This window comes from Sus scrofa, chromosome 12 (assembly GCF_054392235.1).
Source record: "Sus scrofa isolate SSC_HxYL_T2T_F1_AM1 chromosome 12, Sscrofa_HxYL_maternal_Yorkshire_Landrace_v2.0, whole genome shotgun sequence".
Classification (NCBI taxonomy): Eukaryota; Metazoa; Chordata; class Mammalia; order Artiodactyla; family Suidae; genus Sus; species Sus scrofa.
In genome coordinates this window covers 2,286,796-2,310,818 of record NC_139394.1, presented here as the reverse complement: position 1 = coordinate 2,310,818, position 24,023 = coordinate 2,286,796, and the positions used below count along the sequence as shown (strand labels likewise).

General features: G+C 59.4%; 2 protein-coding genes across 9 annotated transcripts in view; one reads left to right on the top strand and one right to left on the bottom strand.

The window, feature by feature from the left end:
* Positions 1 to 17,517, top strand: part of CARD14 (caspase recruitment domain family member 14) — a 37,982-nt gene extending 20,465 nt beyond the window's left edge. For 4 of the 8 annotated variants that reach the window (XM_084983379.1, XM_084983378.1, XM_084983376.1 and 1 more), the window contains 17 exons: positions 2,150 to 2,317; positions 3,043 to 3,162; positions 3,865 to 3,990; positions 4,391 to 4,546; positions 5,600 to 5,707; positions 6,384 to 6,526; positions 6,605 to 6,699; positions 8,527 to 8,587; positions 8,784 to 8,976; positions 10,276 to 10,402; positions 10,565 to 10,802; positions 11,778 to 11,841; positions 12,392 to 12,503; positions 13,575 to 13,748; positions 15,923 to 16,044; positions 16,606 to 16,721; positions 17,239 to 17,517. In XM_084983379.1, coding sequence (XP_084839505.1) covers positions 2,150 to 2,317; positions 3,043 to 3,162; positions 3,865 to 3,990; positions 4,391 to 4,546; positions 5,600 to 5,707; positions 6,384 to 6,526; positions 6,605 to 6,699; positions 8,527 to 8,587; positions 8,784 to 8,976; positions 10,276 to 10,402; positions 10,565 to 10,802; positions 11,778 to 11,841; positions 12,392 to 12,503; positions 13,575 to 13,748; positions 15,923 to 16,044; positions 16,606 to 16,721; positions 17,239 to 17,446 — 2,331 coding nt within the window. In that variant the 3' untranslated portion in view covers positions 17,447 to 17,517. The remainder of the gene's footprint in view (positions 1 to 2,149; positions 2,318 to 3,042; positions 3,163 to 3,864; positions 3,991 to 4,390; positions 4,547 to 5,599; positions 5,708 to 6,383; positions 6,527 to 6,604; positions 6,700 to 8,526; positions 8,588 to 8,783; positions 8,977 to 10,275; positions 10,403 to 10,564; positions 10,803 to 11,777; positions 11,842 to 12,391; positions 12,504 to 13,574; positions 13,749 to 15,922; positions 16,045 to 16,605; positions 16,722 to 17,238) is intronic. The other 4 variants (XR_014820617.1, XR_014820618.1, XR_014820619.1 and 1 more) reach the window with 3 other exon arrangements.
* SGSH (N-sulfoglucosamine sulfohydrolase) lies at positions 17,466 to 23,982 on the bottom strand. Its single transcript, XM_003482941.5, has 8 exons — positions 23,852 to 23,982; positions 22,519 to 22,679; positions 21,936 to 22,041; positions 21,553 to 21,703; positions 21,050 to 21,206; positions 20,618 to 20,699; positions 19,608 to 19,811; positions 17,466 to 18,828 (listed from the first exon to the last, which is right to left on the bottom strand). Exons 1-8 carry the CDS (start codon positions 23,946 to 23,948, stop codon positions 18,269 to 18,271), a joined length of 1,518 nt encoding a protein of 505 aa, XP_003482989.4. The 5' UTR covers positions 23,949 to 23,982; the 3' UTR covers positions 17,466 to 18,268.
* Between the last annotated feature and the right edge of the window lie 41 nt (positions 23,983 to 24,023).

Below are 24,023 nucleotides of genomic sequence, written 5' to 3'. Positions count from 1 at the left end.
CAATCTGTGTCCCAGTTTTATCAGTCGACCTAAATTACATCCATCAGGGCTTTTTCCCGCCAGTGCAGGATCAGGTGCTGTACCCAAGTCCCCAGTCCCTCTGTTGCTTCCTGCGGCCAGTAAGCAGTCTGGGGGGGCTCTGAGGCCGGCAGGCACCGGCTTCTCATCCTCCTCATCGACGTTTCCCTTTGGACTCAGCCTCACCGGTGATTCTTGCCCCGGGCCCTTTACTCTGGTGGCTGCAGAATGATGAGCCCATCTCCAGGGCTCCTCCAGGGACGGGGCGGCCTCGGCGTCCAGGCCGTGAGAAGGAGCCTTCCTTTCCCGCTTGTACTCCCATTAATGGCGCACACTGCGGATTCCTGCTCCCAGTGGCCTGTGGCAGATGAGCATCCTTAGCGAGTCTGGTGCTCAGAGTGCCCAGATTTGGCAGTGGAGCCCCTTCCATCTGCTCCGTGTCCTGGGACAGGACACGCCTGCGTTTCTTAGCACTGACTTTCTCCCAGCATCCCACGTTCTTCCAGGATAGCTCATATCCCACCTCAGCTCCTTCCACCCTCCCTCGGCTCCATGGTCAGCCACTTCTCCAAGCGGCCCCAGTGCCTTTTAGCGACCAAGATCTGGGCCCTAGGTGTGCTCATTGCTGGGGTGTCTTTGCTGCGTGGCCCTTCCAGCAGACAGGGCTAGGAAGCATGCACATAAATACACGTGTGGATGTGCACGTGCAGGTATGCATAGGCTTGCAGGTGTGCACATCCACATCCTTCAGAAATCCTGACTTCACCCCCAAACCGCGAATGCCAGATTCCCCAGGTTCCTTCCTGCCCTCTCTGCTCCAGGTCCAAACCTGTGGGCTCCTTTCTCCCTGAGACCCCTCGGCTCCCACGTTGACACATTTCTTACTCGCTCAGTCCTGCAGGTCCCCTGAAATTGTTTCGGAGTGGCTTTTCCCACACCAGGGCGATGGGCACAACTAGGATTTATAGTCCTTCCCCGGCCACCACCCCGCCTTGTGCGAGGCTGAGGCTCGTAGTTAAATACTGTGTTCCGGAGTTCCCTTCGTGGCGCAGTGGTTAACGAATCCGACTAGGAACCATGAGGTTGCGAGTTCGGTCCCTGCCCTTGCTCAGTGGGTTAACGATCCAGCGTTGCCGTGAGCTGTGGTGTAGGTTGCAGACGCGGCTCGGATCCCGCGTTGCTGTGGCTCTGGCGTAGGCCGGTGGCTACAGCTCCGATTCAACCCCTAGCCTGGGAACCTCCATATGTCGCGGGAGCGGCCCAAAGAAATAGCAACAACAACAACAAAAGACAAAAAAAGACAAAAAAATAAATAAATAAATACTGTGTTCCTAGGTTATTGTGGCTGAACCCCCACCTTCTTTCTCTGCCTCCGCCCAGCCCCCCTTCGTTGTAATTAGGGATGGTATTAGTTCGAAATAACAGGTTTGAAATAAAAGGTTTCAAACTACTACTACTACTGCTAAGGTTTCAGAATATTGATTTTATTTATAACATCAGAGTTGGGAATAGAAGGTTCATTTGCTTAGTTTCCTTTCCGTTTTAGGCCTCTTCCTTGTGTATCTTCATTTTGAATCTGGGGAGCAGGCTGCCTAGTGATGAGCCCAGAACAGGAAGTCCGTAATGGCCCACGGAAAGTCTGCTAACTAGATGTCAGGAGGGGAAATGTCCCCCACAAATGTTCTTCCTCCCCCTCTTGATCCCAGCTGGACCACAGTCCCCTGTCCCTCGGGACATCCAGGCCTCCTGGGTTTGCCTTGTGGGAAACTCCCCCTCCCCAGGGCCGGCCTGGAGGGGGCTTACTGCCGTCCACGCCCTGGCCACACTGGCCGTCAGATCCAGAGCCTGCTGCTGGGGCTCCTGTCCTGTCCTGTCCTGTCCCACGGGACCCCAGCCCGGCGACGTGACTGCTACACCTCCTCTGTAAGGCCAGGCTAAAACGCATCTCTCCTCCCGCAGCAATGGGGACTGTTCATCAGCGAAAACCCTTTAGGGGATTTTGGAATCTCAGGAGAGGGACATCTTAGCGGGGGAACAGCCTCAGACCTACAGCGAAGGGTGGAGAGCACGCAGGGCTCCCGCGCCCTCCGGGGAGCGGCCGTCCCATTCTCCCCTCACGTCCTCCCGGCAGCTGTATCTCATGAAGCAAGAGCTGCAGCGGGAGAAGATGTCTTCTTCCTGTGAGCGCGAGTTTCGAGAACGGTCCCTGAAGATGGCGAGCGACCTGGAGCCTGGAGACGAGGAGCTGAGCCGCCTGAAGGAGGAGAACGAGAGGCTCCGCTCCCTGACCTTCAGCCTGGTGCGTCCCGGCCCGGCGCCCCCGGGGGTCCCCTTGCTGCCCAGGCCTCACCGCAGCCCAAGGCCTCCAGATCCTGCGCTTCCTGGCCGGTGGTCCCGGGGCTGATGACACAGCCAGGATTAGCTCTGGGGTTGGTGGGAGGGGGGCTTTCTGCTTGCGAGCTGCTCTGTCACCCTGTCCACGTGGGATTTGTAGGATGCAGAGAAGTTCGGGAGGCCAAAGCCCCGGAATCATGCAACCCTTCTGCCTCTCCTCCTCAACCTCTTTCCATCAATATCAGTTTCCTGCGCTGGTCCTTCAGCGGACAGGCAAGGGGTGTATGGGCCGGCCACCGCCCTGGCACGGCCATCACATGGCCTGAACAGTGTCATCCTTCTTAAATGTGAGCGTGAGGAAGGAATGACCCACCCGCTGGGTCTGTCCTGGAAGCTCTGCTGGGCGTGTCGAAGGCTGAGGCTGCCAGAAGGGAGGAGGTGCAGCCCTCCCCCCAGAGGCTTCCTGGACAGGGTCCCGGCCAGGCACCGGGAGCAGAAACGCTTGTTCCCCATCTGGATCGCTGACCTTGGCGGTGCTGCTGCCTAGTGTGCGGTATAAGGCTGAATCCACCCACACCCCTGCCTCGAAGCTTCCTGCCTCCTGCCCTCGGGGCTGGAAGAAGAGGATGCTTCCCGGGGCCGGGCCTGTGGGGACGTCGGGGTCCCCGGGCTGACCTGCCCCTACACCAGGTGGAGAAGGACATTCTGGAGCAGAGCCTGGATGAGGCCCTGGAGAGCAGGCAGGAGCTGGTGGACCGCATCCACTCTCTGAGGGCACGGGCCGTGGCAGCCGAGAGACAGCGAAAGCAGGTGACCTTCCCGGCTGAGGCCAGGCCCGGCTGCTGGGCGGGGAAGCAGATCCTTCAATCCGCAGTGAGCTGAAGCCCCGCTTTGCCTAACCGATGCGAAGGCCTGTTGGCTTATTCCTTCCTCAAAGCTGGACTGGGCACCAACTCACAGTCAGGTCTACTTTGCGGGTGGTGAGAAAGCAGACCCAGCAAAGAAGTGATTAAAACAGAGTGATTTCAAGGGCGTGGGTGCCCCAGGGTGAGAGCCGGGATTTAGTTGCTGTGAAAGGGGAGGAGAGAGGAACAGGTAGAAGAGAGTGAGGCAGGTGCGTGAAATTATTCATTCGTTTTGGGACTTGGAACAAACAAAACACAATTCGTTTTTTTTTTTTTTTGGTCACCCTTGTGGCCTCAGGAAGTTCTGGGGCCAGGGATCAAACCCATGCCACAGCACCAACCTGAGCCACAGCGGTGACAATTCTAGATCCTTAAGCCGCTGAGTCACTGGGGAACGCCCACCCATGCATATTTTGATGACCACATTAAAATGTAGTCAGCACAGCTGCTCTGTAGACCCACCTGGAATCTAGCACTTAGGACATGCGTCCACCGAGTTTCCCCTGGAACCAGGTCTTCCCCCAGCCCCCAGGCTCCCCCCACCCACCCTCAGCCCCACCCTCAGAGCACTGGCCATCGTGGACCGTGCTTGTGCCCCCCCGTCCAGTACTGGGAAGAGAAGGAGCAGACCCTGCTGCAGTTCCAGAAGACTAAGGTGGACTGTGAGATCTACAAGGAGAAGATGAGCGCCTTGCAGGGCCAGGTGGTGGAGCTGCAGAAGGAGCGGGACCAGGTACCTGGGGGAGGCAGCGGGTGGCCTGGGGGCCGGGCTGGGGGCACTCGGAGGCCAGAAGGAGCCGGGTCCCTCGTCCTTGCTGGCAGCTGGTTCCAGACTCGGGGTCGCTCTCCTCAGTCCCTGCAGTTTCATCTGCTGCCACACTCACGGCACCTTGGCCGTCCTCCTTTCAGTTCTGGGGGTGGGGTGTGCACCCCACCTACTGGGTGTTACTAAAACACACAGCTTTAGGTGAAATGTAAACAGTGCTGAGTGTGCATCTCGGAATGAGCCGTGTGTGGTTCACAGCGGATGAGTCCAGGATAAACACAGGTCAGAAACCGAGGCCCTTCTCTGTCTGGGTCCCCGAGTCGTGGAGCCTCTTTATGCTCTGGGAGTTGTTCTGTCTGGCCCGCAGGCTTACTCAGCAAGGGACGGAGCCCAGATGGAGATTTCTCAGAACCTGACGGAGAAGGACGCCCTCCGCAGGAAGGTGTTTGAACTGACTGACCAGGTCTGCGAACTGCGCCAGCAGCTCCAGCGGCTGCAGGCCTGCTCCAGGTCACCCCCGGGGGTAAGTGCTGCCAGGGAGGATGCGGGCTGTGCTGGGGCTGGACCGAGCTGGCACACGGGCCCTGCCGGCACCACCAGATTCAGCTCCATCTACCACGCTGGCTCCTGTGAGCAAGCGGACCGTGTGGTCAGAGATTGAAGGTGCCCAGGTGGGCAAGGTGAGTCTGCTTCTGCATCCCCTTTTATGATAACATTATGCACTCACAGAAGGGGTAGCTGAGCAGGAAAAGCGTGGTGTTGATGAAGAAAGCAAGCAGGGTCTGAGGCTGTACAGGCAGCCACTTGCTCTGGTGGCCGTTGCCTTCCTGGGACTCCTGAAAGTCAGCTACGGAGGGGCCAAATGATGGGCTTCTGGCGTGAAGGGAGCCACATCCTCAAAGAGCCAAAACCACCATAAAACCTCTAATTTATGGCCTCGCAGCGCCAGCTCCAAGCACCCTGGTGGGTGGGCGGGACCCTTCAGCGGTGCCCAGGGACCGTGGGCAAAAGGCAGAGCCGGACGCTCCCCTCCCTGTGAGGGGCCACAGCCCTTCCCCCCACCCCCTCACCACCACATCAAATATGTTCCAAATCTACGCATTTATATACACAAATCAAACATTTAAATAATGTGTGTAAATCAAACATGTATATAAACCAAATGTGGTCCAAACATACATATGCATAGTAAAAAGGTTGACGAGCAGACAGAAAACCACTAGCTGTGCTGAGTGTGGGCGGACAGGTCAGTTTTATTCTCCTCTCTAATTGGCCCGTTCCCCCCCCCCCATATTCTATGTGGGGAACATACAGATATACTACACACGGAGACATATTATTTGTAACCCAGGAAAGATTAACAGTATCCCAAAGGAAGGAAATGCAGTCCCAGCTGGTTGCTGCCTGTACCCTGGCGACCAGCTCCCGCATCGCCAGGGGTCCCCGGCCGGGAGGAGAGATGTAAACGTTCCATCGAGCTCCCGAGAGGCTGGAGACAGGGTTGGACCTAGGTAGCAACCCCAAGAGTGTCTGAAGGACGATCCCTGGATTAACCAGCCCCCTGGGTCTTTGGCAGCCCAAGCAGGAGGCCGGGGCCAAGGAGCCTGGTCCGAAGGGGAAACAGCGACTCATGCGCATGTTCGCCCTCTGCCCGCGGGATGACAGCGACAGCAGCTCTGTGGAGGTATGGCCAGTGCTCCGCCGCTGCTGGGGCCAGACCAGGCGCACCCTCGTCTGGCAGGACCGAAGGGGGTCTGGCACACAGTAGAGGCTGAAGAAATGCTTATTAAGTGAGGAGGGGCTCCACCTCGAGCTGCACCGCACAGCCGTGTCCTGCAGCGCCTCGCTCTGCGTGCTTGCATGGTACATGCGGTCAGCACGTGGCCTACACCAGGGGCCTCAGCTGCTTTATGTGGAAAGGGGAGCAACACTACCCACTGTACAAGTTTTTCTTGAGAACTAAGTGATATAAAATATGGAAAGCAGTGGGGGTTTCCCTGGTGGTCCAGCGGTCAGGATTCAGGACGTCTCCTCTGGGGCTCGAGTTCAATACCTGTTCTGGGACCTGAGATCCCATACGAAGCTGCTGTGTGCTTATTATATATATTATATGTACATATGTGTATGTATATATATATGTATGTACGATATGTATATACATGGAAAGCATGTCTATATGGAAAGCAGCGAATAGACTGCCTGGCACACGGTAGGGGCTCCGTCAGTGAGACATGGCTCTGAGTGCCTCCTCTGCCCTGTCGGTGGAAGGCTGTGGCTTAATATCATCATTCCCTTTAAGTGGGGCAGCAGGGGAGGTGTCCATGTGAGCCCCGTGCTAACCTCTGCCCCACTTCCTCCAGTCTCAGCTCTGGTCTGACCTGAGCGCCACATCCAGCCGAGAGCTGGTAGACAGCTTCCGCTCCAGCAGCCCTGTGCCTCCCAGCCAGCAGTCCCTGTACAAGCGGGCGGCAGAGGACTTTCGGGAAGACCCTTGGTCTTTCAGGTGAAGAGGGGCTGCTAATGGGGTCTGATGACCCGGGCTCCCTGGCAGCTCACCGTGACACTGACTTCTGCCTTGCAGCGGCTGCCCAGACATCCCGGAGGTGGACCAGGGAGGATCCCCCGGTGCCAAGGCGGGTGATGCAGACCTGGATTATGAGATCGTAGACAGGGCAGGTGAGCGCATCCTGCAGCCTCTGCAGCCGCCCCACCACCCGCAGGCTGGGCTGGCAGAGCCCAAAGGGCAATGAAGGGGTCTTCAGGGAGGCAGGCGGCACACCCCGTCTCTCTCCAGAGCATGGGCAGAGAGGAGTGAACTTGACTGCTGCCCTGACCTGGGCCCCTGGGAAAACCCAGACTGCCTGGCCATTCAGACCAGTGTCCAGATGTGCTGTGCTTCCTGGGTGTCCTTTGGTTTTCACCTCAAGGTGAAGGGAGTTGCATTCACTTCCACGGCCAGCTTGGCGTAAATGTTTAGATAGCTCCGGACACACATGTCCTTGCTCTGACCTGTGGACACTTGGGCCTCCCAGTGATATCAGAGGGGACGGGCCTTGCTGGGAGCATCTTTCCTGGGTGTTGGCACCTGAGACGTTCCCGTTCCTCTGTGGCTCATTCCTCCTATTTGTGTCTTAAGTGGCCCCCTCTCCTTGAGGCACAGGCCCCTCGCGCGCAGCCTCCCACAGCCCTGCACACAGGAAGCACTTAGCATCCCAGCTGGAGTTCACCCCATGACCACCAGGGGGCGTGCGCGCCCACACTGTTCTGCCTGGCATCGCCTTTAGGGCCAGAGGCGGGAGGCTTTCTGTGGGTCACATGACTAGAAATCTTACCTCTGGCAAATTTGTTGCTGTTTTGTTTATAACAGCGATCAGCTGAGAGGCTCCAACCCAGGTATAACGGACTTGGATGTGAGATCACGACCGGGGAGGGGCATTGCTCTTCATTTTCCTCTGTCGTGTTCTGGGTAACATCCACGTTCACACACTTTTAGTGCAATGGACTCAGAAACATCAGGAGTGTATCATTTCTCTTGGCTTTGAATGTAGGCACGAGCGCAAGTGCGTGTGAGCTGGCCCCGCAGCCGGCAACCCCTGGCTCTCTGATGGCCCTCTGGCTCTCGTGAGCAGTGCAGGAGGCCAGGCGGGCAGCCTCACCTGTAGGAGTCCTGAGCTGGGGTTGGGGGGAAGGAGCCCATCTGCCTCACAGGCTGCATGTTAAAATACGTCTTGGGAGTTCCCACCATGTCTCAGGGTTAATGAACTCGACTAGGATCCATGAGGATGAGGGTTCCATCCCTGGTCTTACTCGGTGAGTTAAGGATCCAGTGTTGCCATGAGCTGTGGTGTGGGTCGAAGATGCAGTTCAGATCCTGCACTGCTATGGCTGTGGTGTAGACCAACGGCTGCAGCTCCAATTTGACCCCTGGCCTGGGAACCTCCATATGAGGCAGGCGCAGCCCTAAAAAGACAAAAAAAAAAAAAAAAAAGGAAAAAAAGAAATTAAAATAAAATACAAGTCTCGGAGAGACCCTGAGGACATCTAGTCCTAGGGATATCAACTCGGCCCTGCCATGGCCAGCTGGGCAGCAGCGTGGCCCCGGGGACAGAGGAGGCAGCTGATGGCCAGTGCTGGTGATGGCTGCCACGCAGAAATACAGACCCAGGTTACACCAGATTTGATTTCTCAACGGAAGTCAGACTTCCAGATTCCAGATTCCCTATCTTGTAAAACGCCGGTAACGCATTCAAACATCGCGAGAGGACACGATGTAGGTCAGACCCTGGCAGATGCAGCTCTCCACCAGCCAGTCCTATTTTAGGGGAGGTGACTCAAGGTCCTAGGCCTTGAGGAAGGGAGGGCAAGAGAAGGTTCTACATCAGCAAAAGATGGAAAGGTGGGGGGGTGGGCATGGGGCTCCATGGGTGAGCTGAAGCTCTGTCAGAAGTGGGGTGACCTCAGGGGCTAACCCAGCTTGGTGTTTAAGCCCCCACTTCCTCCTAGACCTTCCTGAGTCCGAGGGCAGCCTGCAGCCGTTCTCTGGGGACCTCTACCTCTCCGCCAGGTGAGCAGAGGGCGGGGCCAAGGCCAGCAGGTGGCAGAGCAGAGAACTGTGTCCTATCACTTTTGGGAGATGACAGCCTTTCTGATGCTGGGGAAGGAGAATTCCAGAATGCTGGGCTAGAGGGGGGCAAGGGGGAGAGGGCCTGGCCTGACCGCCTGCTCTAGGGCGCACAAGACCTGTCCCTCCCTTCCTGCAGCAGTGTGCCTGTGCGGCGGAGGCCAGCCCGCAAGACTCAGAGCCAGGTCGTGGTGCTGGCCTTCCAGGGCAACGCACTGCTGGAGCAGATAAGTGTCATCGGCGGGAACCTCACGGGCATCTTCATTCACCGAGTCACCCCGGGCTCCGCGGCCGACGAGATGGCCTTGCGCCCTGGCACCCAGATCATGATGGTGAGTGTGGCTCAGCCCCCAAGCCCCTGGATCCTCTCGGGGGTGCGACCAGCAGAAGGGGCAGGTGACCCAGGCTGCCTTCCTCTGAGGGGACAGCCCTGGTGGCTCTGGTCGAAGCCTGTACCTTTCTCACCCCGACATCCTTGCGCTCTGGAAGGTGAGGCTGAGAGCTGCGGCTGGACTGGGCGCCGGCCGAGAGGGCTTTGGGGTGCAGCAGTCCTGACGCGGGGATCTTTTGATGCAGGCCTGTTTGGGTTTATTGTTGGTTTGTTTTTACTGTAATGATCTTCTTATCACTGTGTGTGTGTGTGTGTGTTAAAATGGCATAATAGAATTCATCATTTTAATCATTGGGGGCATTTCAAAACTTTTTAACTGTAAAATATTCATTAAGCTGCAGAAACATAAATGTGCAATGTAACAAATCGCCATTAAGTGAACTCAGGGGCGGGAGGGGACTTCGATGTAGCTGAAAAGCAGAAATACTAAACTTCAAGCTTTCAAAGAATAATAAGAAATTCGCAAAACAGCCATCCCCCATTCCTGCCGGGGTAGGTAGGGGTACAGGGAGTGAAGGCGAGCACGGAGCAGGGGCAGGAGGGGCTGCAGCCTTGGTCAGGAGTCCTGAGGAGCCCCAGGCCTCCCCCTCGAGTCCGCACGCCGCGTGGGTTTCCATGCGCCCTGAATGCTCACACTCGGAGTTCCTGATGAAAGCGTCACCCCACCGAAAGTCCCTGTCACACTTCTAACCGTCCTCTCAAGGTTCTCAGTTATCAGCTCATGTTGCGATTAAAGCAACAGGTCCCTTTTATGACAGGCCTGATATCAGAATGGGGCCAATTCGGTTCTAACAGCACTAAAAAATACCTTTTGCTTTTCATCATACATACTCTCCTGAGCTAAACCAGCACTGAGAATGAATGAGGGCACGAGAGCCCTGTGGATTCCACAGCTGGGGAAAGGATGGGGGGAGGAGGGGTGCCCTGGCCTCTGGTGAGTGGAGGGCGGGGGTGGCCCAGAATGTCGCTAGTCCCAAGCTGAGAGCCCTGCTCCAGGATGCTCTGGAACGGAGCGTGCTGGAGAGCGGAAATGTGGCACGCGGCGGTGATCTTGGGGTTTGATCTCGGGTGGAGACGTGGAGGCGCTGCACTAAGGGGTCCCAAACAGGGCCGAGCATGAGGGCTCTGATGGGGGCCTGTGGGCATCCAGGAAGGAGTGGGCCTCCCACAGGGCATATGCCTGCCCCCGACACAGCTGCAGAACCCTGGTCAACAGGCGACACTCCTGCTTTGCCCTCAGGTGGATTACGAGGCCACGGAGCCCTTGTCGAAGGCCGTCCTGGAGGGCATGACCCTGGAGCGAGCCGTGGGACTTCTCCGGAGGGTGAACGGCTTCTGCTGCCTGTCTGTGAAGGTCAACATGGAGGGTACACACTCCCTCCCCCGCCCCCCAGGGCTGCCGATGCCAGCACTCGCAGCCCACGGCAGAGCCAGGCTCTGCCCCACGCTGCAGAGGCCCCCGAGGCTGAGCCGTCTTCCAGGGGGACCTTCGCCCTGGGCTCACCTGTCCTCATGCCTTCTTTGATCAGGTTACAAGAAGCTGGTCCAGGACCTGGAGGCCAAAGTGGCCACATCAGGGGATTCCTTCTACATCCGGGCCAACCTGGCCGTGGAGGGGCGGGCAGAGGGGGGGCTGCAGGTGCAGTGCAACGACATTCTGCACGTCACGGACACCCTGTTCCAGGGTGGCAGCTGCTGGCACGCCCACCGCGTCAGCCCCTACAGCACCAAGGACGCCGAACACGGCACCATCCCCAACTACACGCGGTGAGCAGTCGTCGTGGGCTCCCATGGCCCAGAGAGGGCCTGGAGACGGCCCAGGGGGACCTCGCCTGGACTCGCCTGGGGGAAGGTCCCCTCCTGCCTGGGAGGAACTGTCTTCCCAAGGCTCCCTCCACTGCCCAGGGCTAGAGAGTGGGGCTCCCCAAAGAAGTGGATCCCCAGTGTGCTGCCTGCCAGGTTCGCCTCTTGGGTGGGCTTTCTCGGTCCCAGAGCAGTTAGAGCATTCCAGGCCAGGTCCTCCTCCTCAGCACTAGGACATCTGGGCCTGGCTCACTCACTGCCATGGGGGCTTCCTGGGCACTGGACGTTGAGCAGTGTCCTGCCACAGCAGTGTCCTGCCCCCCCCCCCCCGTTGTGACAACCAAAAAGGTCTCCAGACACGGCCAGTGGGGTAGGTGACCCATCGTGCTGGGTGTCCAGGACTGTCTTGGTTTTAGCACCGAAAGCCCCACGTCCGGGGGGAGCCCACAGTCCCAGGCCAAGTGGGACAGCCAGTCCCTCTCCCTGGGAGCAAAATTGCCTGCTCAGCACCTTGTTCTAGTTCACCCGCAGGGCACAAAGCATGGCCTCTCCTTCAGCGCCTCTCCAGCCTCATTGCAAATCCTGTCACCTGGAAGCCAGACTGGGCAGGTGCAGGGGGAGGCCTGGGACGACACTTCCAGCACACTCTCTGGGTGGCGCCAGACTGAAGTCCTCAGGCCACACTGGAGAGGCGAGGCCTGGGTGGTGGCCTTGAGCCCGCTCACACAGTGTCACCCTGGTCCACCTTCTACGGTTCAGTTAGCATCCAGGGGTGGGCTGAGACTTTGCAGGGTTTTTTTTAAGGCCCCAGGGGACGGTAGTAGCCACTGGGCTGGAGAACTGTGGCCTAGGGCGGGGGTGTCCCGGAGCCCTGGGCAGGGGCCCGCCTCTCCCGTCCAGCCCTCCCTGCAGCTGAGCCGGGCGTCCTCCTCTGTGCAGGGCTCAGCAGCTGCTCATCGCCCTCATCCAGGACATGGCTCGTCAGAGCACCGTCACCCGCAAGGTGAGGTGGCACCTCCCCCGCCGGCTGAGGTCCTGATGCGGGGTCCTGCTGGGAGGGCCCTGCCTCTCTCCCTGGGCCTTCCTCCTCCCCCAGCTCGCATTACCCAGAGGGAGGGGCCCAAACAACCCCTCCTTCCAGCCCGAGGTCCCAGCCCCACCTGGGCTGGGGTAGAGGACGGGTGGGCACTGGCTGGGGGTCCCCGGTAGAGCGTGCAGCTGCCGACCGAGGGGGTGGCCCGGCATTTCTCGCCCTCGTGCCCTCCACGCCGTCCCCTGGGTCTGCACACTGCACCCAGCCTGCAAGCTCTTCTTCCATGTGCAGACACGTCACAGGCTCCCTCTGCCCTCTTCCGGGCTCACTCCATGCGCCCGCCATCTGCACCCCATCCTTATTCCTCCTGAGGCCGGGCACAGAACTCTCAGCCATCCCTGAGCAAGGTGCTAGGATCGCAGGGCTGACCCGGAGGTCCAGAGATGCCCCTGGATTTGCCGGTCAGGTGGGGTGCCGGCCCCCAGCCCCGTGTGGACGTCCTCTCTGCCTCATCCAACAGGCTTCTGGGGGGGCCCAGAAGTTAGTCCGTATCATCAGTATGGACAGAACCGAGGCCAGCCCTCTGCGGTCATCCTTTGACAGGGGCCAGTCGGACCCGAGCCAGGGAGAAGGTGAGGTGGGCGGGGCTGGTGAGGGTGTTCGGGAGCTACTGGGGTTGGTCAGGGTGACGCCACCCATCTAGGCCAGACTCTGTGTCTTAAGAATCACGCCCTTCTTGGAGCTCCTGTTATGGCGCAGTGGTTAACAAATCCGACTAGGAACCAAGAGGTTGCAGGTTCGGTCCCTGGCCTTGCTCGGTGGGTTAAGGATCCGGTGTTGCCGTGAGCTGTGGTGTAGGTCGCAGACACGGCTCGGATCCCACGTTGCTGTGGCTCTGGCGTAGGCCGGCGGCTACAGCTCCGATTAGACCCCTAGCCTGGGAACCTCCATATGCCATGGGAGCAGCCCAAGAAATGGCAAAAAGACCAAAAAAAAAAAAAAAGAAAAAGAAAAAAGAATCATGCCCTCTGGAGAGCACCTGAGCTAGTACACACCTGTAATGTCCTATAACTACTCTCCTACATCTGTAACCTGCCCAAGTAAGACAGCCCAAAGCTTCTGGTCCAGTCCTCCAGACAGTAGTCCTGCAGATAGCAAGGCCTGAACGTTCTCCAAATGCCCTGCACCGTGCAAGCCAGTGGCCCTCAGACAGCTGCTGAGGGGCTGGCGCGGACGTGAGGCTGGTACAGAGGCCAGCACGGCTCAGCCCCTAAGCGGGTAAAACTGTGCCATGACATGGGTGGAAGGGAGTTTGGAAGAAGGTCGATTTCCTTTTTGGAAAGCCTTTTGGGCGCATCACAGAACCTAAATGACCAGGAAAGAGCAGGGGCTGGGCAGGGGGGGGAAGACGGGGTCGTGTGACCCTTGGGGCTGGGGCTGGGGGAGGAGACACAGGAAGCTTCCAGGCCATCCGAGAGGAAGGAGGTGGGCCAAACAAGGAAAAGGGTTTAAACTACAGCCCTTGAAGGCGAATCTGGAGAGCCACAGGGCATCCGAATGCAGGGAACAGAGGACTCAGCAGGGTGGGGGTGGCATGCACGGCTGTTGGGTAGGGGCCCAGCTGCAGGGGCCAGGCTGCAGCCCTGGGGCAGGGGCTGCTGCAGCCTGGTGCCCAGCCAGCTCACAGCTTCTCCCTCCCACAGACCCCTCCACCATGTGCTTCTGGGCCGAGAGCTGCTTCACCCTGGTACCCTACACCCTGGTGCAGCCCCACAGGCCCAGCCAGCCCCGGCCCGTGCTCTTCGTGCCCAGGCTGGTCGGCAAGATCCTGAGTGAGAAGCTGTGCCTCCTCCCAGGATTTAAGAAATGCTCAGCAGGTAGGCTCTCACCTGGGAGTCCCACTGACGGTCCTCAGCAGGCGCCGTATCTGCTTTCAGGAGGGCGGCGTGACCAGAGGAGGGTCCTGGGGCTGCATAAACAAAGGACCGCCAAGTGGCGGGCTTCAAACAGCAGAGCTTTATTCTCGCAGTTCTGGAGGCTGGAAGTCCAAAGTCAAGGTGTTTGCAGACTGCGTTCCCCCAGGCTCCAGGGGGGGCCCCTGCCTGCCTCTGCCCCTGCTGGTGACTGCGGGTGGCCTGGGGCTGCCTCTCTCAGACCTCTGCCTCCCTGTCTGCGTGTTTCTTTACATGACCCCTTACAGGGAACTGGTCATTGGACTCAGGGCCCCTCTGCCCCAGTGTGGCCTCCTCCTAGCTAATCCTACCTGCAGGACTTATTTCAAAACCAAGTTCCATTCTGAGGCTTCAGATGGACCTGGGCTTTGGGAGGCTGTTTTTCCATCTAGTGCAGCTACTGCTGGCAGACAGGCTTGTCCTTGACTGGGGTGGCATAACCAAAGGCCTCCACCCATGGCCCAAAGCCACTCGGGGCAGGGCCAGTGGGAATCCTGGGTCCCATTGGAAAGGGCCCGAGGGTCTCTCCTCAGCAGGAGAGGTGGCTTGGCTGGTTGGAGAGCAGGACTTAGACCCTTGCTTTCATCCATCCACCCATCCCTGGCTGGTGGCTGCCACGGAGAGTTAGGCTACAACCTGAGGGTGAATCGGGCCCTGTCTCTCACTCCTGAAGTTCACAGAGGGGACAGAGGGAAGCCAGTGCAGCCCATGCAGTGCCTCCAGGGAGCACCTGCTGTGCGCCAGGCTCTGTGTGGAGGGGGGCGGGGGACACGCTAGAGGCACAGAGGCCAAGGGGCCCTCAGGGGTCCTTCTGCTCCCCGGAAGACAGATCCCTAAAGACATGGCACGCTGACCCATCTAAGCTCTGAAGGTGGCCCAGAGGGATTCTTTGGAGAGGGGAAGAGGCTGTGGTCTGATGGGCAGGCAGGAGTTTGAGAGCTGAACAAGGTCGTCTAGGCCGAGGGAGCAGGATGTGCAAAGGCACTGAGGCACGGATGGCACGCTGGGGGGCAGCGGGCGCCTGGACGTGCCGTGCTATGTAATGGTCAAGAGGATGTGGTCGGGCGTGATCTTTGAGTGCCCATTCTGAAAGCAGAATAGAAGATGGACAGGAGAAGGGCTTGGCCTGGGGCTGGCAGATGAGCTAAAGACCACCGGGACCCCTGGGGCCAGAGGGGGTGGGTGGCCAACCACACCAAGGAAGAGGAGGCAGCCCCGAGAGCTGTCTGCAGCCTGGATCGCCAGGATCTGGGGGTGCTTCGGGGGGTGGAGGCCAGCAGGAGGGACGTGCACTTCTGACTTGGGAGAGTTTGCGCTGTTCAGGAAGAAGGGAAAAGTCGGCTGGGTTTATTTACTTTTTAAAAATTGAAGTGTAGTTGATTTACAATGGTGTGTTAATTTCTGCTGCACAACAAAGTGATTCAGTTTATATATGTATATATACACATACATACATACATACACATGTTTTCTTCTCCGTTTTCTTTCCGTTGTGGTTTATCATAGGCTATCGAGTATAGTTCCCTTTCCTGCACAGTAGTTGTTGATCCAGCAGGGTGGGTTTTCACATAGTCTCAGCTTGGGCACAGTGACTCTTAGAGACAGATCATGCTCTGGCACGGGCTGGCCTGTGCATCGCAGGATGAGTGGCAACATCCCTGGCCTCCACCTGTGAGGTGCCAGGGGCACACCTGCTCCCCTGCGGTTGTAGCAGTGTGACATGTCTTCAGACATTGCCCAGTGTCCCTTGGAGGCAAAGTTGCTCCTGGTTGAGACACTGATTTAAGGGACGGAGGAACATGGGGTAAGAAGTTGTATATGTAAGTTGGGAGCTTGGGAAGTGATGGGAGAGGGGCTCATCCACGTCTGCCCACCCCCACCTCCTTTCCTTCCATCCTTCCTTCCGCCCACATCCTGGCACTCACTGACTGAGCACTGCTGCGGACGGTTTAGGGTGAACGTGCAGGGTGTGGACTCCGAGCAGGAAGAGCAGGGTCAGGTCTATAGAGTTGGCCGGGGTCCGTGGGGGCCGCGTGTTCAGCCCGGGATCCTGAGGGAGCAGCTGGGGGCATGACGTCCCCATCAACCATCGCTTTCAGAGCACTTGAGCCAAGAGGAGTACGACGCGTCCAGCCAGAGAGGGGGCATCGTCCAGGAGAGGGAGGCACCCAGTGGCCGCTACTGTGTGACCCGCAGAGCAGTGGAGGCCCTCATGGAAAAGGTAAGGGGTACGGGGACCTGCGTCTCTAGAGCAGGTGGTGGGAGAGGCAGGAAGGGCCCGTGGGTGCTTGTCTATGCGGCTCCTTCGAGGAAAGACCAAACCCTGTTTCTGCCACTTGGGGTCCGGATGTCTTTGGGGGAGCCTCTTAACTTCCCCGAGCCTGGTCCTCAGCACAGGGGATGTTTAATAAACCCTTGTTAAATGGATGAAAGAGATGGACATGACACTATATTTTAGGGCTCAAACAACACATGCAAAGAGGCTCCCTGTGAACCACAAAGTTTCTTATTGACACAAAGCAGCCATGAGCCAGGGGCAGGACGGCCCCCCATCCTTCTAGCCCCCAAGGAGGCTGATGGAGCTACCTGCTCCCAGGGTCTGCATCTCCCTCCATCCCCGTAGCGTGCAAATCCCGCGGTCCCAGGTGAACCAACGGTCCCCCTCACGCCCGAGTGGGGTCCTCTCCCCCAGCTGCTCCAGACCTGAGGCCTGCGTGTCCGCTGGCAGCCTCACTCTGGGGGGGCGGGCTCCCCTGACTCACTTCCCCCTCCCCGCCCCCAGAACACCCACGCCCTCCTGGACGTCCGGCTGGACAGAGTCTGTGTCCTGCACAGGATGCGGATCTTTCCCATCATCCTCCACGTCTCCATCAACGAGAAGGTGGCAAAGAAACTCAGGTAGGTGCACCCCTGGGGCTCCGCCCCTGCCGCCCTGCCCATAAGGCCATGGCGAGCACGGCAAGAGCCCGCGAGGAGTTTCCCAGGAGAAAGGTCCTGCAGCCCACCCCCAGGAACAACCTAGAGAACAGTAAGGGGAGGCCCTAGGTCATGACTGACCCCAGCTAAGGCCACACGTTTCCTGGGGTACAGCTAACAGTCCATCCGCGTAAGGGGATGACACAGACTGAAAACCACTACTTAGTTCACAGCCAGGGACACCCAGACATGCTGCTGTGCGTTTATAATCTGAGAACTGCGGTTGTAAGCGTGGCCCCGCCCCCATCAGTGCAAGGTCCTCTAGAGCCCAAGTCCTGTCGTCTTCATGAGGCACCACGTCCGCTCCCAGCAGGCTGCTCACATCCAAAGGCGTCTGAGCAGCTGCTGCATCATTGGTGCAGCGCGTTCCTGGGGCCCTGGGCTGGGAGGCTGCTGCCAGGCTCTTCCTAAGCCACCTCCCTGCCTCTGGCGCCTGCAGGAAGGCCCTGCAGCGGTTCAGCACCACGGAGGACCAGCTCCTGGAGGCCGCAAGGCAGGAGGAGGGCGAGCTGGACAAAGCACCCTGTCTGTACAGCACCCTGGCCCCCGATGGCTGGAGCGACCTGGACGCCCTGCTCAGCTGCGTCCGCCTGGCCATCACAGACGAACAGAAGAAGGTCGTGTGGACAGAGAAGAGGCCTTACTGATGCCCCCACGACAAGCAAATTTAGAAAATGAACTTCGATATATTTTACTAAAATAGAAAGCTTTTACAATGCTCTGGCCTGTGGCTCCCCCAGCCCCGACACCCCACAGGATGGAGCTGGTGGGGGTGGGAAGGGCAGTGGGAGCCCACCCCCTCAGGGGAGAGCATCCCCTTCCAGGTTTTCCCAGGCAGGGCTTCTGCTCTCCGGCTGCTGGAGACAGGGCAGGTCTGGAGAGTTCCATGAGCCCATGTCGCAGACTCGTGTTCATCCAAGCAGAATTCACCCAACCAGAGGGTGGGGGTTCAAGCTTTCAGCAGCAGCATCTTTATCCCGAGATGCTCTCAAAAAGAAGGGCGCGCTCTGTGCACGCAGACCCCAGGATGAAACTCGTCACTCGGGGAGCCCTCCAAGATCAGCGGCCTCATGGAAACCTGGGGGAGGGGGTCAGGAGTCCCCCAGAGTGAGGGAGAAGAGCCCAAGCTTTGTTCAAAGCCTCCCGCCCAACCAGGGTTGACAAACACATGTTGCCCCACACTGGGTGGGGCTGGCACCCACCCGCCACCCTGGTGCCACACGGAAGCCTGTCTCCTCTCCAGTGAAGGACACAGGGACATCTCTGGGTTCCAAAGACCCAGGCGGCTCTGAAGCCCCACATCCCAGCCCCTTCTGCCTGCGGGTCCCCAGACCCCGCCTGCCCAGACAGCCCTCACCTTGTCATAGGTTGGGGAGCCTGCACTGTGCTGGGTCCCCCCAGAATTCCTATGCTGGGATGTGGCACAGACGCAGGACAGCGGGTCCCCCACCATGGGGGTGGGAAGGGCCTCACAGCTCGTTGTGGAGCGGCCGGCACTGAGGAGAGAGCTTCTCCTCCAGCACCCCGTCAGGGGCACACACCCAGGGGTCGTGGGTGTCCCACTGCCACTTGGCCAGCTGGGTCTGAAGCAGCTCCAGAACCTGGGCATAGCGCGGGTCGGCAGCCAGGTTCTGGGTCTCGTGGGGATCCCGGCTCCGGTCATAGAGCTCCCAGCGCTCCCGGTAGTAGTAGCGGTGCAGGTCCTTGTACCAGCCCGTGGGCTGGCCAGCCACCGTGCGATTCAGGAGATCCTGGAAGGTGGGCGAGACGTAGAAGTCCTGGTCGATGGGAAAGGGCAGCCTGAAGTGGAGGTTGTGCACGAGGCGGAAGTCCTGGTGCTGCACAGAGCGCATGGGGTAGGACATGGTGACCTCGTGGTGGCTCTGGCTGCCGAAGACCGTGGTCCAGAGGGGTTCCGCCTCCAGCGCTGGCAGGAGGGACCGGCCGGTGAGCTGGACAGTCTTGGAGCCAAAGATGGCATAGTGGGGGTAGGGGATGGAGAACCAGTCCAAGACGGTGGGCGTGAGGTCTGGAAAGGAGGGGGCGTCTCAGCCGCACAGAGTCCACCTGCAGAAGGGCTGCATCCAAGCCCCCCGGGGCTGGTGGGCTTCCTGGCACGTTAAATCACCAGCAGCTGGAAGCGGCCATGGGCCCAGCCATCATGGCTGTGGCACCCTCCGGGCCGTGATGCCCTCAATGGTATAACAAGAGGCCCCAATTTGTTGATACCCAGGATCCTCCTAAAATCCTCTGGGTCAGTGAGGAAGCCCCCATGGAGAGGCTAGTCCTCTTCTGTGCTGTGGCCACAACACTTCCCGACCTTGGAGCCAAAGGGAGACGTGAGCCCTGAGCCCCAGGGGCCCAAGCTCGCTGCTGCCTTGACCCATCAAGGCAGGGTCGAGGGGCACCAGTGTCACCTGGGAACTTGTCAGAAGTGCAAATCCTTGGACCCCACCCCAGATCTACTGTATCAGACACCCTGGGGTGGGGTCTGGGTACCAGCGAGGGCTCCAGGGCACCGATGCTCCCCCGTGAGCCAATGGAAAGACAAGAGGCTCGGAGTCAGTGACACCCGGACTAGACTCCAAGCTTGCTGCCTACCAGCTGTGGGATCTTGCACTACAACCTTCACATCTCTGAGCCTCGTTTTTGCATCTGCAGAACAGGGGGGGCCGTCCCTTTCTCGCCCAGGTGGTGTGGCAACCCCGTCAGGTAGTGGGTGGGGAGCACCGGCTGGATGTGGTGGTCCCGCTGCGTTCACCTCCTCCTCCCCCACCCAGCCCTGCTGCATGAGCCCAAGGGTCCTACCTAGGAGGCTCACGTAGGCCTCGCTGACCTGGCCCCAGCGTTGCGGGTGCTCTGGGGACGACACCAGCAAGGGCTCAGCGGCGCCCGGCCAGTACAGGTTGGTCCTGCCGCTGGGGAAGGGGACCCCGTTGTCAGACGTGAAGATGACCAGGGTGTCATTCAGGACGCCTGCTCCACGCAGCTCCTGGAGCACGAGTCCAATCCCTGTGGGTGCAGACGGGAGGGCAGCGCTCAGCCACCAGCAGGGGTGTGCTCCCTCGTTCGTCACCCAGCCGCTGGGCCCCGGGCTGTTGTTTCCTTCACTCACCTCGGCCACCCGCCCCAGCAGCCCAGCCTTTCACCCAGCGCTCTGCCCACAGCCCTGTCCTGGAGCAGGACTTGCACAGCCTCCACCCACGCCCCCTCCACCCCCAGGGCAGCCGGCCAGGTCCCCCCCGTGCAGTTGCCACCTGACACGTGCTGATTTCTGTGTTTCCTAGAACCTCCTGTCTGCCCCAGGGGACTCACGGGGATGGTCTCAGGCGGGGGTGCGGGGAGAGAACAGGCTTCCCCTTTCCCCCTGCCCCTTCCGCGGTCCCCATGAACTCACGGCACCATCAGGGAGAGGATAAAGGCACCAACCTCCCAGAGTGGGTGGAATGGTGGTCCCTCTAAAAGAAATGCCCACCCAGAACCTGCGCGTGTGGCCTTTTGTGGGAAGAGGGTCTTTTCAGGTGCAATTAAACCAAAGATGTCGAGGAGAGGTCATCTTAAAATACCTAGGTGGCCCCTAAATCCAACGACGAGTGTTTTTATGTGAAGAGAAGGAACACAGACAAAACACACAAAGAAGAAGATCACACGATGACAGAGGCAGACACTAGAGTGATGGAACCACAAGCCAAGCAAAGCTGGAAAAGGCAGGAAGGACTCTCCCCAGATGCTCCAGAGGGCCTGCAGCACTGCGATGTCTGGCTTCGAGATGGAGGCCTGAGCTGGGCCCTATCCACCGCCTGGGCTCCCTGACCCACCTTGGTCCATCCGGCCGATGGTGGTGTACTGAGCGGCCAGGTCAGCTCGGGCTGCTGGGGTGTCAGGGACGAAGTAAGGCACCTGGGGTGGGGAAGGCAGGTGGAAATCAAGGTCAGAACAGACAGGTTTGGGGGCCAGAATGGCTGGCCCTCAAATTGGGGTCGCAGGCACCAGCCTCCCCGCCAGGGCCTGAAATCATCTTCCTTCCCGAGTGGATTAGCCCAAGAGCATTCACACACTCTGGATACATCACTCCACATCTTCGCACTTCTCTCTGCCACCCCACGGACAGGCACCCGGCTCCAATGAGGCAGAGAGCCTCTTCTTACACACCTGCAGCGCTGCAAACCTATGGGCGGGGCACGGGGCCCAGCGCGACAAGGCGGAGGCAGAAGGGTGGTCCCTGGTCGTGCGGCAAGGGGCCCTCCTACCTGCACATCCTGCGGGTTGTAGGTCTGGGGGGTCCAGTCTGGGATCCACCCCATGCCACTCTCCCCATTGCCAAACTTCTCACAGAAGGCCCCGTACTGCGGCTGGGAGTGCCCGCAGCGGTGCGGGTCGTGGAAGGCGACATAGAGGAAGAAAGGCCTGCAGGTGGAAGAGTGGGTCTGAGCACTGGGGTCCAGGTCAGCCATCGAGCCACCACCTGGCTTCTGCCCTGGGGAACCCCGTCCTTTAGGAAGAACCACCCCTCAGCTTTGCCTACTTCCCCATAACTGAGAGCCTCCCTGTGATCTACACTGCCTCAGGTTCCCTACGTCCCCTTTTCTGATAACCAGATCAACTTGAGTGTCTGGAACCTTCTCCCCCATCCACACCCCCGCTGTCTGGGGACTCCAAGAAGCCAACCAGAGACTCTGGGATTTTCATCTTGTATTAACTGCTAAGAGGTCTGGCTGTGTGCGGGCAGTAAGAGGCAGGGCCCTCCTCGCACCTGTCGTCCTGAGTCTGCAGGAACTTCCGGACCAGCAGTTTCATCCGCGTGATGTTCCGCCCCACCTGGAGGATGGAGTCATTCTCCTCCGTGTGCGCGAAGTCAAACGGGTACACGGCCTCTGGTCCCACGTGCTTCTTCCCAATGATGCCTGGAGCCGCGGAGACAGATCTGTCCAGAGCCCCTTTGGTCCCCTACCCGCCTCTGTATCCCTCTCCCCACTCCAAGCCTCCACAAGGACAGCCAGGCCCTTGTTCTCATGTGTCCAAGAGGCCCGGGTCTCTTGGGGTTAAGTGCTCAGAGCAGGTGACGCTGTCCAGAGTGGCTCAGGACAAGGCCACGCCCCTCTGGAGCAGGGAGGAAAGCTGCGCGAAGCCCCTCACCTGTGCGAACACCAGCTCGGCCCAGCAGCAGCGGCAGGCTCTGCACCCGGTCAAAGGAGTTGAAGTGGTGGACGTCCTGGTGCAGGCCATACATTCCGTTCTGATGCTGCCAGCAGAGATGCCGTGATGCAGGGCGCCATCTGACAGCCAGGGTGCCCCCGCACCCCAGCCTACCCCCCCAGCTTTCATGGGCGCACAAGCTCCTTGGACCATATCATGACGAGACTCAACACTGGGCTGGACAAGTACCTGCCAAGCCCCTTGCTGTGTGCTCTAAGTATAGGGTATCAGCTTGACCCATCCCAAAATCATTCCATGAGTGAGGTATTATTCCAACCCCATTTTACAGGTGAAGAAAATAAGGCACACAGAGGTAAATGATTTGGTCAAGGTCACGCAGAGTAGTGGAGCAGGACGCACAGGTGGGTAGTCCATTCCCAGCCTGCACTTCAACCATTAGGCTGGGGGTAGGGGAGGGAAGGTGGGCACATCCCTAGGGAGACCAGAGAGGGGTTCCCTGTGGGCACAGGCTTTGGCAGCCCTCCCTCTCCCATGCCCTCCTCCTGCCCCCTGCTACCCTCACCTGGGGCAGGCCAGTGAGGAGGCTGGCACGGCTGGGCGAGCAGCTGCTGACAGAGGTGAAGGCATTGCGGAAGACAATGCTGCGGCGGGCCAAGGCGTCCAGGTGAGGGGTGGTGATGGCGCTGTTGTTGTAGGCGCCACTCTCAAAGCCTCCATCGTCCGCTGAGGAAGGTGGGCGAAAGAGAGCACTAGGCTAGGCTCAGGCTCAGAAGGAGGGCTAGGCTCAGAAGGAGCAGCCTTCTGTGGGAGTGAGGGAGACCTGCTCCTGCCGCTGGGTCAGTGATGCCTGAGCCAGCATGATATCAGGCAGGAGTGATGCCCAGGGGGGCATAACCCAAGTGGGCCTGATATTCAGCAGGAATGATACCGGAGTGAGAATGCCAATAGGCACATAATGAAAACTGGGTGAGCACATTAGCGGGCAGGCATAAATCGCATGAGATCCAGGCAGGCATGTGCGCTATTGAGGGCCTGATGCTCAGGTGGGCATGCTAGCAGGCAGGCATGAGTAGTCAGTCCTGGGCTCCTGGGCTCTGCATACACACACCAGGATGTGGATCCATGTGCAGAGTCTACGCCAGTGCTCCAGAGGGGTGGGGGAGTTGAAGGGAGCCCTCAGTGGAGTGCTAAGTTACAGTTAGCTGAAAGGCCTGCCCGAGACCACAAAGTTAATCAGAGAGAGTGACCCTGGCAAAGAGCCAGACCTCAAAAGAGGAAAGAATCAGGTTGCCTTGTGACAGCTGGGCAGGGTCATCCAAGCAGGAAGTCGCATGAAGAGCACGGTGCTAGAGGAACTTGGGGTTTCAGGGTGGTGGAGGCTGCTCCCTTCAGGCAGGGGGAGAACTGAGCCACAGTGCTCTGGGGTCTGAAGAAGGGAAGGGCAAACTTAGGGGGCTATCACTGCTAGGGAGAAGATGAGAACCCCAGGGACTTGAGGCACTAGCTCCTCTTTTGGCATTCCCTCTGCCATCTGTGGACTCCCAAGTTCTGGAAAGCCGCCCAGTCTCCTGATGTGGGCGGGGACCGCAGGGTTAGCCCTGGCTGTTCTGGTCACTGGGTCAGAACCGGGGACAGCAGTGGGGTGTGAATGCTGGGGCCGACCCCTCCAGACCCCGCAGGGGGCAGGCCCCCCACGGCCCACCTCTCCAAAGAGTTGACTACAAGGAGTCGGGGCAGCAAAGAAGGAAGACCGAGAATGAACTGCAACGGGGGCTGCAGGGCACGAAGCTTTAGCACTGTCCGCGGGTAGGGAGGGGCGAGTGGCCGCTTTGGGGGGCGACAACCGGCGTCCGTGGAGGGCGGTGGCCACGGAGGGTCGGCGGGGACGCACTCACCGAGGATCAGCAGCACGTTCCGGCGGCGCCCCCCTTGCGCACAGCAGAGTCCCAGTGCCAGGAGCAGCACCCAACCCACCGGCTCCCGACGGCCCATGGCTGTAGCTCCAGTCGGGCCCCGCCCCGTGGTCACGTGACCACCAGCTCCGGCCCTGTCCCCGCCCACCCCGGT

Coding starts and splice junctions, on each gene's coding strand:
- SGSH (XM_003482941.5), bottom strand. CDS start 23,948: ATGGGCCGTCGGGAGCCGGTGGGTTGGGTGCTGCTCCTGGCACTGGGA. Junction 22,680..23,851: donor GAACGTGCTGCTGATCCTCG/GTGAGTGCGTCC, acceptor CACCTTCCTCAG/CGGACGATGGAGGCTTTGAG. Junction 21,704..21,935: donor CCGAGCTGGTGTTCGCACAG/GTGAGGGGCTTC, acceptor CCGCGGCTCCAG/GCATCATTGGGAAGAAGCAC.